This window comes from Triturus cristatus, chromosome 11, assembly GCF_964204655.1.
Source record: "Triturus cristatus chromosome 11, aTriCri1.1, whole genome shotgun sequence".
Classification (NCBI taxonomy): Eukaryota; Metazoa; Chordata; class Amphibia; order Caudata; family Salamandridae; genus Triturus; species Triturus cristatus.
The window spans coordinates 740,713,759-740,730,016 of record NC_140594.1 but is presented as its reverse complement, the minus strand read 5'-3'; the positions used below and the strand labels follow the sequence as shown (position 1 = coordinate 740,730,016).

Here is a 16,258-nt window from a genome sequence, read left to right as displayed (position 1 = left end):
ATAAGGATTGCCGACAGCTCAAGCTGGACGATAGTCTATACTTATAGATGGAAAGTTTGGGGATTTCCTGGATTTACCAGAAGTAAAGAGGTGCAGGGAAGCAGAAGCATTTGAGTTAAGAGCTTGCAACGGCGTTACAATAGATTCTGGCGGAGAAACAAGACGGCGCCTCAGTGAGAGACCATGGCCAGTCTCTCTCACGCTCCCCGCTGCTCCAGGCTACCCAAGGGCACAGTAAAGCCCTAGAAAAATGCCTCGTCACCCCGCCAGTAAACAGACCAGGCCGGGGAATGCTTACTCCTTACCTGGTTCCTGAACCCCGCTTTCCCGATCGCACACTCATCCGAGTGCGGGCGGTCTGACGGCACTGCAAACCTCTCTGATCCGGCTCCTGCTGCGAGCCTCTGCCGAGTTCCTTGTTGTAAAGGGCCTGCCGGCTCTTATCTGCAGCATGCACTAAGGCAAAGATGCCTCCCAAAACTAGCTGCCCAGCCCAAGACCGGAGTGGGGAAGCAGTGCTGGCAGCTGAAACTACTGGATTATGCCCCCCTCGCTGTGTAAAGGGGCTAAAATTGCCAACAGAGGAGGAAAACAAACGACAGAGAGGAAATGGAAACCAACCAGAGTAAAAGTACAGGAAATGCCGACAAAGAAATGATGGGACCAAATATAGACTCTCCACAACAGCAGTCAATTAAGGAGTTTTTCACCTTCACGTTGGCAACCTCGGGTGGAAGGCAGCTAACCCTCACCAAGGAGGCAGGAAAGTTGGGATGAGTGCCCAACAAGCTATAATTCCAGGTGGGGAAGCAACTGTTGATGACTGTTCGGGGTAATCCTGGGCCGGACATAGTGAGACAGGATCCAATTTCGGAACCGTTTTGTGAGGGCCCCAGCCCTTGATATGTTACAGGTGGGGCAGGATCTGGGAGGCATAAATATCGATGTGGGGGCGGGTATCTCATAGTCCATAGTAAAACTATTTTTTTAAATAAGGTATCTCCCACCCACCAATAAGGCACACTTTGAAACAAAAGCTCTGATAGAAGGCGCTGTAGGTTGCTGGACTCTAGAAGATTCCCTGGATTTAGGAGATAATTTCTTCTCCTTGACCGACGACTGACATGAGCGCTGCAGGATCCGAAGGGGAGAGCGAGGTGCTGACTTCCAGTTCAGACTCCAACAGCCAGTATGATGGATTTGACACTGGTCTGCAGAAAGAAAAGTCTTCGCCGTAGCAAAGAAGGTTCATCTCAGGGTGTAGCCGGGGAGGGCTCGAAAAAGCAAGCAAGGCCGGCCATAAAATGGCATTATTCATCAACTCAAAAAACATATGGTGAGCCTACCTTGGAGGATAAAAAAAAACAAAGCGATCAAAACCCTGAAGAACCCTCTCTGAAGCAGATATATGACTTGATTAAACAGCTACAGGAAGAATCTAGAGTGGACGGCAAAAAGACACGCCTCGTAACGCCAGAAAAGTTGCGAACGCATGCACTGAGATTGATGAGAGAATAACAGCAGTGGAAGAACACACGTCAGGGCTGACAGACAAGGTGTCAAGAGGGCAAGGTGAGATGGTGGCTCAAGGAGCACAAATAGTGGACATGCAGTGGAAGCTTGAAGATTATGAGAACCATCTAAAACGCAATAATCTGAGGATCCTGGGCAAACCGAAAGGAGTATTGGGCAGTGACATCAGAGTTTATGTTCTAAAACTGCTGAAAGAAGCTTTACCGGATCTCCCAACAGTGGAACTGGAATGTGGAAGTCCAGCAGGTGCTCCGTCACCCTCTTATGATCAGAAATTCCAGACAGGCCCAACCAGGAAGCACTCAACTGCCCGAGCCATCATAGTCTATTTTCGGAACTTCTTACTGTGAGAAGCTGTGTTTCACAAAGCCCGCCCTGACTTGAAGAAATCCTTCGAGGGTCAATCATTTTTCACTCTGCCTGATTTTTGCCACACAACGGTCGAAAGACAATGGCGCCTACATGATTAGGCAAGTGAGGGTCTTCACATCAGAAATAAAGGTGAAGGACTATTTAGATGAGCTCTAGAAGTAGAGATGGACAATTGAAACTGTATTAGAATTTGTGAAAAGCAATAGATTGGGGTGGCTAGGTAGCACAACGTAAAATTGTCTTCGCTACTCGGATTAGTTAATGTAAAGGTGGACACGGAGCAGAGGTGGCAAAGGCACTGTCATCCAGACCTCACTTGGTCTGTTTGTTTCAGTGTTTGGGAGGGGGAGGGATAGGATGGATAAGGGGGAGAAGGGGGGGGGGGGAAGAGTTTGGGTGGAGGAGGGAAAAGAGGGAAAAGAGGGAGGAAATGGGGCACATCTATAATCAAGAGACTTTCGCATAGTAGAGTTTTCAAAAGCTGGGAGTGACAGAACAGAGTGTACAATTAAGTGGGAAGGCATGGTCAGAATCCAAATATCTTATTATTATAAGTATTTTACGAATAGCATTGATTAACCTATGTGGCTTAAATGAGCCAGGGAAAGGATGCAGGATTACACATGATCTAAAAATGCTTCGCTCTGATTTTATCAGTCTCCAGGAGACACATACTATGGGTATAGATAAAAGAAAACTAAAACTTGGGTATAACCGCACAGCCTATACTACGCAGGGTACTAGAACTAGAGGGGTGGCCATCCTAACCGGGAAAAGAGAGATATGTAAAAAAAAAAAAGAAAACAGGCGACCGATAAGTATGGCCGCTGGGCTATTGCAGAGCTGTATATCACCACGCTCTATTTTACCCTGTGGTCAGGATATGGGCCTACAGGTGATGACCCAGTTAATCGATTTTTGAATTCAGAATAACCAGGCTGGCCAACCCCAAATATTGTCTGTGGAGATTTTAATATGTATGGAATTGGTGTCTCATGGAATAATCCAGGACTGTATTCTTGTCGCAAGCCCAGAGTTTACAAGGCTCTCACCTATCTGATCGAGGGTAATGGGCTCATGGATGTCTGGCTATTTTTTGGTCTCTCAGGGCATAATGAGGAATTGCGCAGTGTCAAAGATCCACGCGTGGTGTGAGATCACAAGCCCCTTGTATTAGGAATAGGATATACGGGTGGAGAAAATACACAACAGAGTTGGACTTTAGAAAAGGGCTTACTAGTGGAAGAGGAATATATCAGCCGCATGAAGGAATGGATTGAAGAATTATTGGAAAGGAAAAGAGGTAGCACCCTCATGGGTATAGTCTGGGATGCCTTAAAGGCAGGCATCCGCGTACAGACACTGAGCTACAGCCCTTATCGTATTAAAAAACAACAACAACAGCTAGAAGATATTTATGAGAAATTAGGGACGGTTGAAGAAGAATTAGTTCGGGCCATAGTAGATGGGAAGGCCATAGAAAGTATAACAGGGAGGCTCGCAATAGCCAGAGCATCAATAGAGGATGTAACCATAACAAAAGTAGCTAAGCAATACATGATTAGGCAGAATGTTATGAGTACAGCAAACGGGTAGGGCATACACTAGCAGTATGCACTAGGCAGAATAATGTAAGTAGCGAGATTACAGCGGTAGAAAACGTGAGAGGGGTTCTGGTAACTACAGCCTCAGGAATCCGAGAAGAGTTTTGAGGGTTCTACAAGAAACTATATGACTGAGGGAGAAACGGAGGAAAATACAATCCGGGAATATCTAGCCTCCGGTAGGGAGGAGAAATTTACCATGGAGTATCGGGCAGCTTTGGAGGCTCCTCTTGCGCCTGAGGAAATGTATCGGGCACTTAGTGTGCTCTCGGTAGGTAAGGCATCAGGGCCTGACCGAATCCCCCATGTTTTTTTTGGTCATCCCTGGGCGCAGACTTCAGTTGCACACTCTGCCAGGTTTAGACAGGGGATATTCCCCCGGAGTCCTGGGCACAGGCTAGCATTGTGGTATTCCTGAAAAAAAGGGAAGCCATCCATAGAACTAGGGTCATTTCGGCCAATTACCCATATGAATGCAGACACCAAGATATACTCCAATGTCTTGGCGAACTGCTTGAGCTCAGTCATTGGACGAGTTGTATCGCCAAGGCTGCATGGTTTTATACCTGGTATGTGGACTACGGACCACGTAAGAAGGGTTATCAAGCTCTTCAACGCCACCTCGGTCTCAGGAGACCCCATGGCACTCATATTATTGGATGCAGAGAAAGCATTTGATTGGGTCTCCTGGGACTTCAAGGGTACTCACTTGAATGGCTCCGGGCTGGGAAGGGGTTTGGTCAGGCTTTGCGTGTGCTATACCGGTCACCCACAGCTAGACTCCTAATGATGGGCGGGCAAACAGACAAATTCAAGATAAAAAGGGGGAATAGGCAGGGATGTTCATGTTCCCCATTACCGTTTGTCTGTACTATTGAACCACTGATACAGAGAATCAATATCAATCCTGGTAAAAGGCCCATCAGCTTTCACAGACATGAAACTAAGATTTTAGGATATGCAGATGACCTAGCGATCATCACATCTCCAGAGCCAGCTTTGGCAGAAATTACAAAAGAAACTGCGGCATTTGGGAAGGTCTCAGGCTATTTACCTACCCAACACAAAACTCAAATTCTAATTAACGAACATCTCGGCCTAGTGGACCCCCGCGGTGTCCAATTGGCATCCTATTTAGGGGTAAAAATCTCAGCTACTGTGGAGCAAATCGTAGAACAGAACCTAGCCTACGTCATATAGAAAGGGTCAAAGGATTGACAGTTTGAACAACCTTCATTTGTCTTTAGTTGGTCGTTGTAATGTAGTAAAAATTATTTTCCTTCCCAAAGTTCTCTTTGTTCAGATCAATACCCTTGGTATTTGAGAAGCTCTGTTTTAAGAAGAAATTAGAAGAGCTAGTTAACAGATTCATATGGGAAAATGGAAAGACAAGACGGACCCTGAAATTCATGTCCCTTCCCAGAGAAAGAGCCGGGTGAGCTGCCCCGGATTTCAATTTATACTATTTGGCATCTGCATTACAGTACATGTGTGGATTAGTTGGGGGAAACCCCCTGGACTCCTGGAATCAAGGGAGGGTCCCAGATATATATGAACTACTGGTGGGGGAAGACGCTAGAACATTTTTTTATTTATTTACTGAACCAAGTTATAACAAAAAAGTAAGATTTAAGACTCTTTGGGCACCATGGCGAATATGGTGGAGTTTGAAAAAAAGGTTAGGATTAGGAAGAACCAATTATTCCACTTTTCATTAACTCATCCCTCCTGATGGTCTTTCATGACAAAACAATGAGACGGTGGGAGGATCTATGGGTGGAAATGATTGGCGATATGTTCAGCACAGATGGTGTTAAGCCATTCTCTGAGATACAAGACAGTTATGGGGTGGAAAAAAACGACTTCTTTAAATACCTACAGATACGTCGCTTTTTAGTGAAAAAAACAGGGGGTCCCAGAGGGACAGCCAAAGATTCCACAATGGCTAAGCTGAGGGATGAAGATGGATGTACTATCAACCAGATCTACAGGGAGATGGTCTCTTAGCAACAAGACGATCTTGAGAAGCAGGCAGACAAATGGGATTAGAGGCTTGGGTTAAAGGGATCAGGTTTTCTTGATTCTCTAAATAAGGTGCAGATTCCATTTCGCTCATCAAACTTCCAGGCTCAGAATTTTAAGACTATTTTAGATCGCTACTACACGCCAGGGAAAATAGCAAAATGGGGTGACCTTGTGGGCATTAGCTTCCCCGGTTGCCAAGCCCTTACTGCAGATGTGGTCCATATGTTTTCAAGCTGCCCACGATTGGATAATTTGAAAAGAGAGATAATGTTGTTCTTTGTTAAAGATGAAATTAGCCCCAACGCCTGAATTAATGCTGCTGGGAGGGAGTAGTTCAGGTTCAGATGGAGCACAGCCATACTTTATGTTCTTGGCCATTGCAGTGATTAGAATTTGTGTTGCTACTGCCTGGCTGGACCCTGCACCCCCCTCTTTCTCTCAGTGGCTTGCCAGACTCCTCTATACTTTTAATATGGAGAAAGGAGTACATGAGCAGAAAGGCCGAAAGGCAAAAAAATTAGGGAAAACTATCTTGGCCCCAATTTATCACTGGAAGGTCGAGACCGGGGAACCCTGAGGATACATGGTTTTCGAATTGTTTCTTCTTGGTATATATAATCAACGCTGTCATAATAAGGTATAAATGCTTTTATCCCAAAGTATTAATTTTATGAAATCTCTTATTTAATTCCCTCATCTAAGAATTTATGTGCTCCTCCCAAAAAATACAAATACAAATATTTTTTTTTAAAACAAAAAACCCAATAGATTCTGGCAATTAAAATTCCAAAAAGAACCCAAGTTTTACACTGGATTTTTGATGGTTCTTTTGAAGATTTGCTTCAAGAATTTCGTTTCCAAAACAATTACATTTTTAAGGAAAACCATATATTAGAAACCTATTTTCAGTGTTTTTCTTTCATGTTTTCACATTTTAAATAAATAAATAGCTCGACATCTTTATCAGGTAATGTAGACGAGTGGAGCCACGAATGCAAGCACTGAGCAACACTCTGCATCAATAGATCAAACTGATAATCAGATTCATTTTGTCCCACATAAGATTATTAGTTACAAAATAAAGAAAGAAAAAATTAGCAACCCCATACAGTTTATTACATTACAACTTAACTTCTATTGTTATACTGCATTTTTCATCAGTTCAGTGACCTGGCCATTTCCAAACACCCTGGTTGGCTTTAAAATCTATAAAAAAATATGTTCAACCGTTTCCATATATTAAATGAGTTTTCAATTATGCCATTTAATTCCGTGATCAGCAATAAAAATTCTGGAAGAACTGAGAATGTCATTAAAAATATTAAAGTAACCATATTTATTGCATTTTTTAGATTGCATTTTAAAACAGCAAATTAATAGTGCACAATGGCTTCACTTTAACTTCCGAAATATGTACTTAAAGTGGGGCAATTTTATGGCTGCAAAAGAACAAAACAAAAAATATATCTGACAATTATTAACAAAGTGTAGATTGATGTGCTTCTTCGAAAGGGATGCTTTTAGCGACACTGATTCCCTGTTCTAACACATTGGTAGTAGTGGGTTTTTTTGTACACCAAGTTCATTTATTTTTAATTTTGGTCTACATTAAATGAAATAAAAACAACGCCCTGTACAATCCACCTTCAGCAGTGAGTACAACAGCACTTATAATACAGTTTATACACACTAAAATAGTTTTCTTTCCCCCTCCCCATAAAGAAACCAGAACAAACCAAATCAATGACGAACCTAATTTGGAATAACTCAAATGGCAAAAGGGATAACCAAGGTACTAAAGGTTTGAGAGAGGCCCATCCCCATCCCACCCTAAAATATAATTACAAAGCTCTGGGTTTTACCGCTACAACAAGTGAGAGCGGCTGATGAAGTAAAGCATGCTAAAATTAGGTTCTTGGGCCTCTGTTTCATTGACCAAATCTTATTAAATACTACTCGTTAAACTTCTGAAGCTGGGTAATCCATCAGTGAATTTCCTTTTTATCTTCACCAAGCTGCTTTTACCCAAATTAAACAATGAGCAAATTACCAAGCAACAGTACAGAAACACATTTACATTAACATTGAAGACCTGGGGAAATGAAATTCCAACAATTGTATTTTGTTTAAAGAGCTGTATTTTAAACAGTTTTTATTTTCGTATCCTGTTTTTATACAGTATGGAAACAAAATGAGACATTCACATTTTCCCAAGGAGCTGTAAGGATGATCTTTAGAGGGAGAACGGTGAAAAGCCTGAAGCTCAGTCGTTTGATGATGAAGATTTGAAGGAGTAACGGCTTGATGTGCATCGTCTAGAACATGTACTGGAATTGGACAGAGGAGATGTTCACCTTAAGGTTTAATGATTTAAAAGAGCTTCCAAGTTCATGCGAAGAATATAGTCCAAGAATAAATCAATTTGTTGAATGTTTTATGCTACATAGGTGTACACTTTGCGATCCTCTGGTGTTCTTGCCAAATATTCTCGCTCAATAAGTCCTTCAATACGCTTTTTAATAACAACTGGACTTGGTAGGAATCTGGCTTTTAACTGCTGAGTAACCTATAAAAAAAAAGATGACTGCATTAATGCAAAACATTATAGAGAAAGTCTGTCAAAGCAGGACATTATAGAGAAAGTCTGTCAAAGCAGGACAGTGTTTGACATATCAGACAGGTAAGCTACACTTGCTGGTAGATTTAAAAGGGCAGCTAAAATATGAATTACATTTTTCAGGCCAACTTAACACTGTTCAGAAGTGCAAGAGGTGAACTATAAAAAAACAGCTCAACAAACATCTTTGTGAACATTCAACATATTGGGTAGCATTTAGGAACATTTATCTTGAGAAAAAATATTTCTAATTAGCTGAACAAATGTCATGATATGACAAGTTTACAAGCAAGTAGTGGTGCCATTAGACCCCACACACCTAACTCGTTTCCCTACTCTCAACCAAATATAATTTTAAAACACTATTCAATATATACTCATTTACCAAGATAGAAATAAAATAGTCTTTGACTTCAAAGTTGAGTAAGATTCCTCTGTTTATAAAAAACTTTTAATGTTGGCACATGTCAACAGCAGAGGAGACCACCCGCAGCGCAGATTAGTAAAACAGCCAAAGTATTTTGTCTCACAAACAGAACTTCAGCGCAGTAATTCCCTTGTTATTTTATGATTTTATGGTTACCAGCACACACATGGTAAAAGAGTAGAGATGAGATCAATCATGTGATTGTACAAGAAACAAACTTGTAGCGCAAAATTAAAAGTGAGACTGCGGCTCGGTTAACCTGTTTACGTGAAAAGACGATCAAAGTGGTATTTTATACGCTTCTCACCCAGTTATAGTAGCCCCTCCACACACCTCGAAGCAGGTGATGGTGGAGTTAGAGGTTTTGAGACCGCTGATCCAGCCAATGGTGAACATTGAAGCCGCAGGTGATGTTGGTATCCAATTAGTCTAATCCCTAAGATGTAGGGAACAATAAAGCTACGGTGGGTCTGGACTGGATGGGAAAGTTGTCGCTGTAGTGAAGCTGGTCCCTGGCGAAGTCCCGGCAGCAGTCGTACTGCTAGCGGAACTGCTTCTCTGGAAATTGCAAGCGTGCTGTGGTCATTATCAAAAGCTTGGATTGTTTCAAATGATTTGGATGCAGTTTAAAACAGATACCCGAGGCCTGGGAAAGGGGAGGTAAACTCTATCTCAAGCCAAGAGGGTGGAGAGGATCTTCCACTATACGGAAGGGTTGCTGGAGGGATACGTCTTTCCTATTCAATACTCATAAACCAAGTGTATCCCACCCTGTATACATATGATACGCAGGGCACTAGTCTCCTCAAGTGGTACACTATCCGTTTAAAGGCAGGAAAGAAAGGAATATGCTACTTACCAGTATGCATCTGTTCTTGGCATGTAGAGCTGCAGAGTTGTACACTTAGCATAGATCGCCATCTGGTGTTGGGCCCGGATGTTTGCAGTTTGTTTTTCTTCTTGGACAGTCTTTGGAAGTCACGAGTTTGGTGACTCCTCCTTCGGTCCGTACTGCGCATGGGCTTCGGCTCCATCCTCAGATTGTTTTTCGCCAACAGGGAAATGATGGAGCGTAGTAATAACAGTGAGAAACCCATGTGTTGTATCTAAATAAGATGTACTGGAAGGGATACAGGTAGCCGGGGAGGCGGGTGGGCGTGTACAACTCTGCAGCTCTACATGCCAAGAACAGATGCATACTGGTAAGTAGCATATTCCGTTCGAGGCATATGAGCTGCAGATTGTACACTTAGCATAGATTATATAGCAGTACCCAACCTTAGCGGCGACCACCGGTATCCGTTGCAGCTGTTTGAAAAAGCGTCTTTAGTACAGCCTGGCCCACCCTAGCTTGCTGCTTGGAATGCACATCTACACAGTAGTGTTTTGTGAAGGTGTGCGGTGTAGACCATGTGGCTGCCTTGCAGATGTCATCTAAGGGTATATTCCCTAGAAAAGCCATAGAAGCCCCTAACTTTCTTGTAGAGTGGGCTTTAGGGGGAACAGATAATGTTCTCTTTGCCTTTTGATAGCAAATTTGTATGCATTTTACAATCCACCTAGCTATCCCTGATTTTGAAATGGGGTTGCCTTTATGTGGTGGAGAGAAGGAAACGAACAATTGTTTAGTCTTCCTGAAGGGCTGCGTTCTTTGTATGTAGTATAGCAACGCCCTTTTTACATCAAGTGTGTGTAAGGCCCTTTCTGCAACAGATTGGGGTTGCGAAAAGAAGACAGGTAATTCCACTGATTGATTGAGGTGGAAGGGGGAAATGACTTTGGGCAGAAACTTCGGATTTGTGCGAAGTATGACCTTGCTGTGATGCATTTGTATGTAGGGTTCCTGTATGGTGAACGCTTGTATTTCACCAACCCTTCTAAGGGAAGTGATAGCTACAAGGAAAGCTGTTTTCCAGGTGAGAAACTGTAGCTCACATTTGTGCATTGGTTCGAAGGGCGGACCCATTAGTCGTGTAAGAACTAAATTTAGATTCCATACAGGGGAAGGTGGTGCCCTGGGAGGAATTACTCGTTTAAGGCCTTCCATGAAGGCTTTAATAGCGGGCACTCTGAAGAGTGATAAATGCTGCCTGTTTTGTAGATAAGCAGCGATCGCTGCTAGGTGTAGGCGTATGGATGAATATGCCAGGTTACACCTGTGAAGATGGAGCAGATAGCATATGATGTGCTGTATGGATGCATCTAGGGGGTTGATTGTATTGTTACGGCAGTAAATTACAAATCTTTTCCACTTTGCGGCATAGCATGCTCTAGTGGTAGGACGTCTGGCTTCCATGATGATGTTCATGCAGTCAGGGGGAAGGTTAAGGTATCCGAATTCTAAGATTTCAGGAGCCAGATCACCAGGTTGAGCTGAGCTGGGTCCGGGTGCCTGATTTCTCCATGGTTCTGGGTTAGGAGGCATGGGGAAAGGTGCAGTTTTTGATGTGGTACCACTGATAGGTGTAGTAGCGTGGTGTACCACGGCTGCCTGGCCCACGTCGGAGCTACCAGAATGAGTGTGAGGGAGTGCTGTTGTAGCTTCCTGACCACTAATGGAATTAGTGGGAGAGGTGGAAAGGCGTATGCAAATCTGCCTGACCAGTTCATCCATATCGCATTGCCCTTGGACAATGGGTGTGGGTATCTGGCGGCGAAGCTTGGGCATTTTTTGTTTTCGTGGGTGGCGAAGAGGTCTATCTGAGGATGCCCCCACTGTTGGAAGAATGGGTGAAGAACTTGTGGATGCAGTTCCCATTCGTGTAGTTGTTGCGTTTGTCTGCTGAGCAGATCTGCCATGGTGTTTTGTACTCCTGGAACGTGCTGTGCCAGGAGAAAGATGTTTTGGGGAATTGCCCATCTCCATATGCTCTGGGCTAAGCGGGAGAGCTGGGGAGAGTGTGTCCCCCCCTGTTTTTGTATATAATACATCGCAGTCATGTTGTCTGTGCGAATGAGGACTGCTTTGCCCGAAATCTGCTTTTGGAAAGATTTTAGGGCTAGAAAGATCGCCAAGAGCTCCAGATGGTTGATGTGGAGCGATTTTTGCTGTGGCGTCCATAGACCTTGCATGGTGAGGTGTAGGAGGTGCGCTCCCCAGCCGGAGAGCGATGCGTCCACTGTTAGAATCACCTGAGGAACCGGGTCCAGGAACGGCCGCCCTTTGGAAAGGTTTGTGGTGTTCCACCACTGCAGAGAGTGATGTGTGCGGCCGTCCACCAACACCAGATCCGTCAGCTGACCCTGGGCCTGGTTCCACTGTTGTGCTAGGCACTCCTGAAGTGGACGCATGTGGAGTCTTGCATGGGGCACTATGAAGATGCAAGACGCCATCATTCCTATGAGCTTCATAAACACTCTTGCTGGAAGAGAGTGTTGAGGAAGGAAAGTTTTGCGTAAGGCTTGAATGCTTGTGATTCTGGCTGAGTTTGGATAGGCAATACCTTTGGAGGTGTCTATAGTGGTCCCGAGATATTGCTTTGTGTGTGATGGTAGAAGGTGGGACTTTTGGTAGTTCACCGTGAAGCCTAGCTGGTGGAGCAGTTGGATGGTGCTGTTTGTATGTTGCACACATTGGTCGTAGGACGCGGCTTTTATCAGCCAGTCGTCTAAGTAAGGGAAGACGTGAACATGTTGACGTCTGAGGTGTGCTGCTACTACCGCTAGGCATTTGGTAAACACCCGTGGTGCGGTGGTGACCCCGAAGGGGAGAACCGTGAATTGGTAATGCTGACCGTCCACCACAAACCTGAGGTACTTCCTGTGAGAAGGGTGTATTGGAATGTGAAAGTATGCGTCTTTTAGATCCAAGGTAGTGAGAAAGTCTCCCTGACAGAGGAGCGGGAGGACTTGTTGTAGGGTGACCATGTGGAAATGGTCTGAATGTATGTATGCATTTAGAGGCCGGAGGTCCAGAATGGGCCTCAGGGTCCCGTCTTTCTTCGGTATCAGGAAGTACAGAGAGTAGACCCCTAGATTTAGCTGATTGACGGGGACCTGCTCTATAGCGTGTTTTTGGAGGAGTGAGAGTACCTCTTGTTTGAGCAGTGTGGAATGTTCTTGAGACATTGGCCGGTGCCTTGGTGGGATATTGGGTGGGGTAGATGTTAGTTCGAGACAGTACCCTGACCGAATGATTTGGGTCACCCATTTGTCCGATGTTATGGACTCCCATACATGGATAAAGTTTTGTAGTCTGCCCCCGACCGGAGTGGAATGGTCTGGGTGGAGCGGAGGGGAGTCATTGTGCGGGTGGGGTGGCAGAACAGGTGTTGTTGGTTTTGCCCCTGCCCTTATTGTTGTTGCCTCTGTAACCACCTCTTTGATTGCCTTTTGAAAAGGTATTTTGAGGAGGGGACTTGTAGGAGGTAGAGGCGTTATCGGTGGAGGAGCCTCTGCCTGTGCCACGAAAGGACGAGCGTCGAAAGGAACGTTTAGAGGCTTGTGTTTGGAGTGCCCCCATAGACTTTGCTGTGTCCGTGTCTTTTTTCATCTTTTCCAGCGCTTCGTCTACCTTTGGCCCAAAGAGTGTTTGCTGGTCAAAGGGGTGATTGAGTATGGATGCCTGGACTTCAGGCTTGAACCCCGAGATCCTGAGCCAGGCGTGGCGACGAAGCAGGACACTGGTAATTATGGCTCTAGAAGCAGTGTCGGCTGCATCAAGGGCACACTTAATGGAGGTGTTTGTAATTAGTTTACCCTCCTGTATCAGGTCATGAGCCTTGCGCTTGTATTTTTCTGGAAGGTGCTGCATAAGAGCCTCTAGTTCGTCATAGTGTGCTCTATCATATCGCGCAAGCAGTGCTTGTGTGTTTGCAATGCGCCACATGTTTGCAGCTTGGGAGGCGGTGCGTTTACCAGACGCGTCCAGAAGTTTAGATTCCTTGTCTGGCGGTGGGGCATCTCCTGAGGATTGGGAGTTAGCCCGCTTTCTAGCTGTGGAGACAACTAGGGAATCTAGGGGAGCAGGGCCCTTGATGTATGCAGGGTCTGTGGGTGCTGCCTTGTACTTCTTCTCTATTCTAGGGTTCAGTACTCTGGCCCTGACAGGGTCTTTGAACACCTCTGTAGCGTGCTTGGTGACACCCTTAAGCATGGGTAAAATAGAAGTGGATTTGTCTTGTATATCAAATGTATCCAGTAGGAAGTCTTCTTCCACTGGTTCACTGTGCATGTCCACCCCATGGTAGTGTGCTGCTCTCTGCACTAAATGATGAAACCCTAAGGAGTCCTCTGGAGGAGACGGCCTTGATGGGTATAGGTCGTCCTGAGGTACATTGGGTATATCAGGGTTATTGTAATCCTCCCATGGATCTGGGGTCCCTGGTGGAGTGGGATCCATTGGGTCGTCCGCCGGGTAATTGTCCGGGTCCCCGTCATCCGGATCTGGGGATGGGGCCGGATCGTAGTGAGGTAAGGGTGGCGGAGACCTGGGAGGGGGAGGGGGTGGAGGAGGTGGAGGAGGTAGGGGAGGTGGTGGTGGGGAGGGCACTCTGAGGGGAGAAGTAGCAGAGTCCTTCCTTTTGGGTGGAGGAGGAGGAGCCGGAGTATCAAGGCGTCTTTTCTTGGTAATTAAAGTCAAAAGCCCAGTCTTTGGATCTTTGGACAAAGTCTTTTGTAAAGGGTCTGGTGTAAACAGAGCCAATGGTGCCGAATCGTCTGTCGGCACCGGTGATTTCGGAACCGGGGGTTTCGATGGTTTGTGTGCGCCATGCTTTCTTGAGGTCTCCGGGAGTTTCGGCGTCGAATGAGGTTTCGGCGCCGGAGCGTCGGTGCCGACAGATTTGTCTTTGTGTTTGGTCGGCACCGAGTGTCCAGGCTTCGGCACCGGTGGCTTCGGAGTCGAGCTGGATTTTGCAGTCTTAGGTGCCGGCTGCTGTTTTTCGGCACCGGGCGTCGGCTGGCTCGATCCCGAGCTGCCGTGAGACTTTGGAGGCTTCGACACCGGGCCCGAAGGTGGGGTGATAGAAGCTTTGGTTTTGCCCAGGCCGGCAGGCGAGGGAGTAACCTGAGTCTCTTTGGTTTTCGGCGCGGGGGTGGGAGGGGGCATAGTACTCACGGCCCGCTGCGCTGGTGTAACGTCCTCCACGTCGGAGTCGTCGGCCTCGGAAGCGCTGACGACGTCTTCCTCCTGCTCGGTGTGTGTTTGCCCCGAAGCTTCGGCGCCGTCTCCGAAGATGTCCGGTGGAGCTGCAGAGGATGAGTGCGCCATGGTGCGTCGAGCTCTTCGATCTCGGATGGTCTTCTTCGATCGAAAAGACTTGCAGGCGGGGCAGTCTCTAGCCTCGTGTTCTGGAGAGAGGCAAAGGTTACACACCTGATGGAGGTCGGTGTGGGGAAATTTAGACCCACATTTTGGGCACTTTTTGAACGGAGTCCTTTCCATCGGCTGGGACCGGAGTCGCGGAGGGCCCGAAGGCCGGTGTCGATGTACGGGATGGAGAAAGTGCCGCTTCGAGAGATGAAGATGATGATGAAGAAACTCGAAGAATCGAGGATTTTCCGTCGAGGCTGGAACCGTAGAAGTTCGAAGCCGGAGCACGAAGTATCACATCCGAGCCCGATGGCGGAAAAAAACAATCTGAGGATGGAGCCGAAGCCCATGCGCAGTACGGACCGAAGGAGGAGTCACCAAACTCGTGACTTCCAAAGACTGTCCAAGAAGAAAAACAAACTGCAAACATCCGGGCCCAACACCAGATGGCGATCTATGCTAAGTGTACAATCTGCAGCTCATATGCCTCGAACATAATTATTTTTCTTTATATAACCATCACACACTCTAGAAGTGTCATGCTTCATCATCGGGTTCACTCTGACTCCTAAAGGTCAGGGTGGTCTCAACCATATTTCAGGGAGCACTTAAAAGAAGCAGACCAGGGGGCATAAAGATTAAAAATCCTTTGATTACTCCTAGGTATTCCTTTATTCACGGAGTGGTTAGGGATATTAAAAGGGGAATTCGTTGGGTATTGAGGATATGATGGTCCTATGACCCTAAACTAATATGTTTCAGCCCTATGCTGTGGCCCTACGGGGTCCTGGGCTTTCATCAGGGTGATGTTTCTAATCCCTGGTGTGTTAAGTTCAAGAGGCTTCCCAAACTTTATATTAAGTGATGTGCAGGTGTCTGCCTGAACCTAAGTGCACCTACTTGACCTTTATTCTGTTGTTTTTTCCTAGGTCCAACCCGAAAATAAAAACAGACTGTACTGGCACTTGTAACCGCGTGTGCCAGTATCATACTTTGTGGTTGGTCAAATGCGTCATGTGGAATGCCAGTATGAGATTCTGTGTGAAGGCATGCGTCACCAATTGCATGCTCATTTCATGGTGACTTGGGAATATTTGTTCCCCATTTAGCCCAAAAATGTGGTTGTGAATGTTCCACAATCACGCTTCTCTTGTGGGGATTTTCTGGGTGTATCCGTAATTATATATCACCTTTGCGGACTTGTCACATTCATTATTAAAAGTCCACGCAGTTTAAAAAAAAACATGCTTGTATAAGTTACTAACTGTTAAGCACAGTTACAAATATACATCCATTGTTAGTGCACAGAAATTCACCAAATGGTCATGTTGTGATTATATTGCCATTCATTCGTAATCAACTTATGAAATCACTCACCCATTAGTTATAGAACTTCCATTAGCAGCACATTTGCCCCAAGTATTGCA

At 45.5% G+C, this 16,258-nt stretch overlaps 1 protein-coding gene across 1 annotated transcript in view; it reads right to left on the bottom strand.

Moving 5' to 3' along the window:
• Positions 1–6,853: 6,853 nt before the first annotated feature.
• Positions 6,854–16,258, bottom strand: part of CUL3 (cullin 3) — a 611,025-nt gene continuing 601,620 nt past the window's right edge. The window contains exon 16 of the mRNA XM_085634401.1: positions 6,854–8,100. Coding sequence (XP_085490527.1) covers positions 7,969–8,100 — 132 coding nt within the window. The 3' untranslated portion in view covers positions 6,854–7,968. The remainder of the gene's footprint in view (positions 8,101–16,258) is intronic.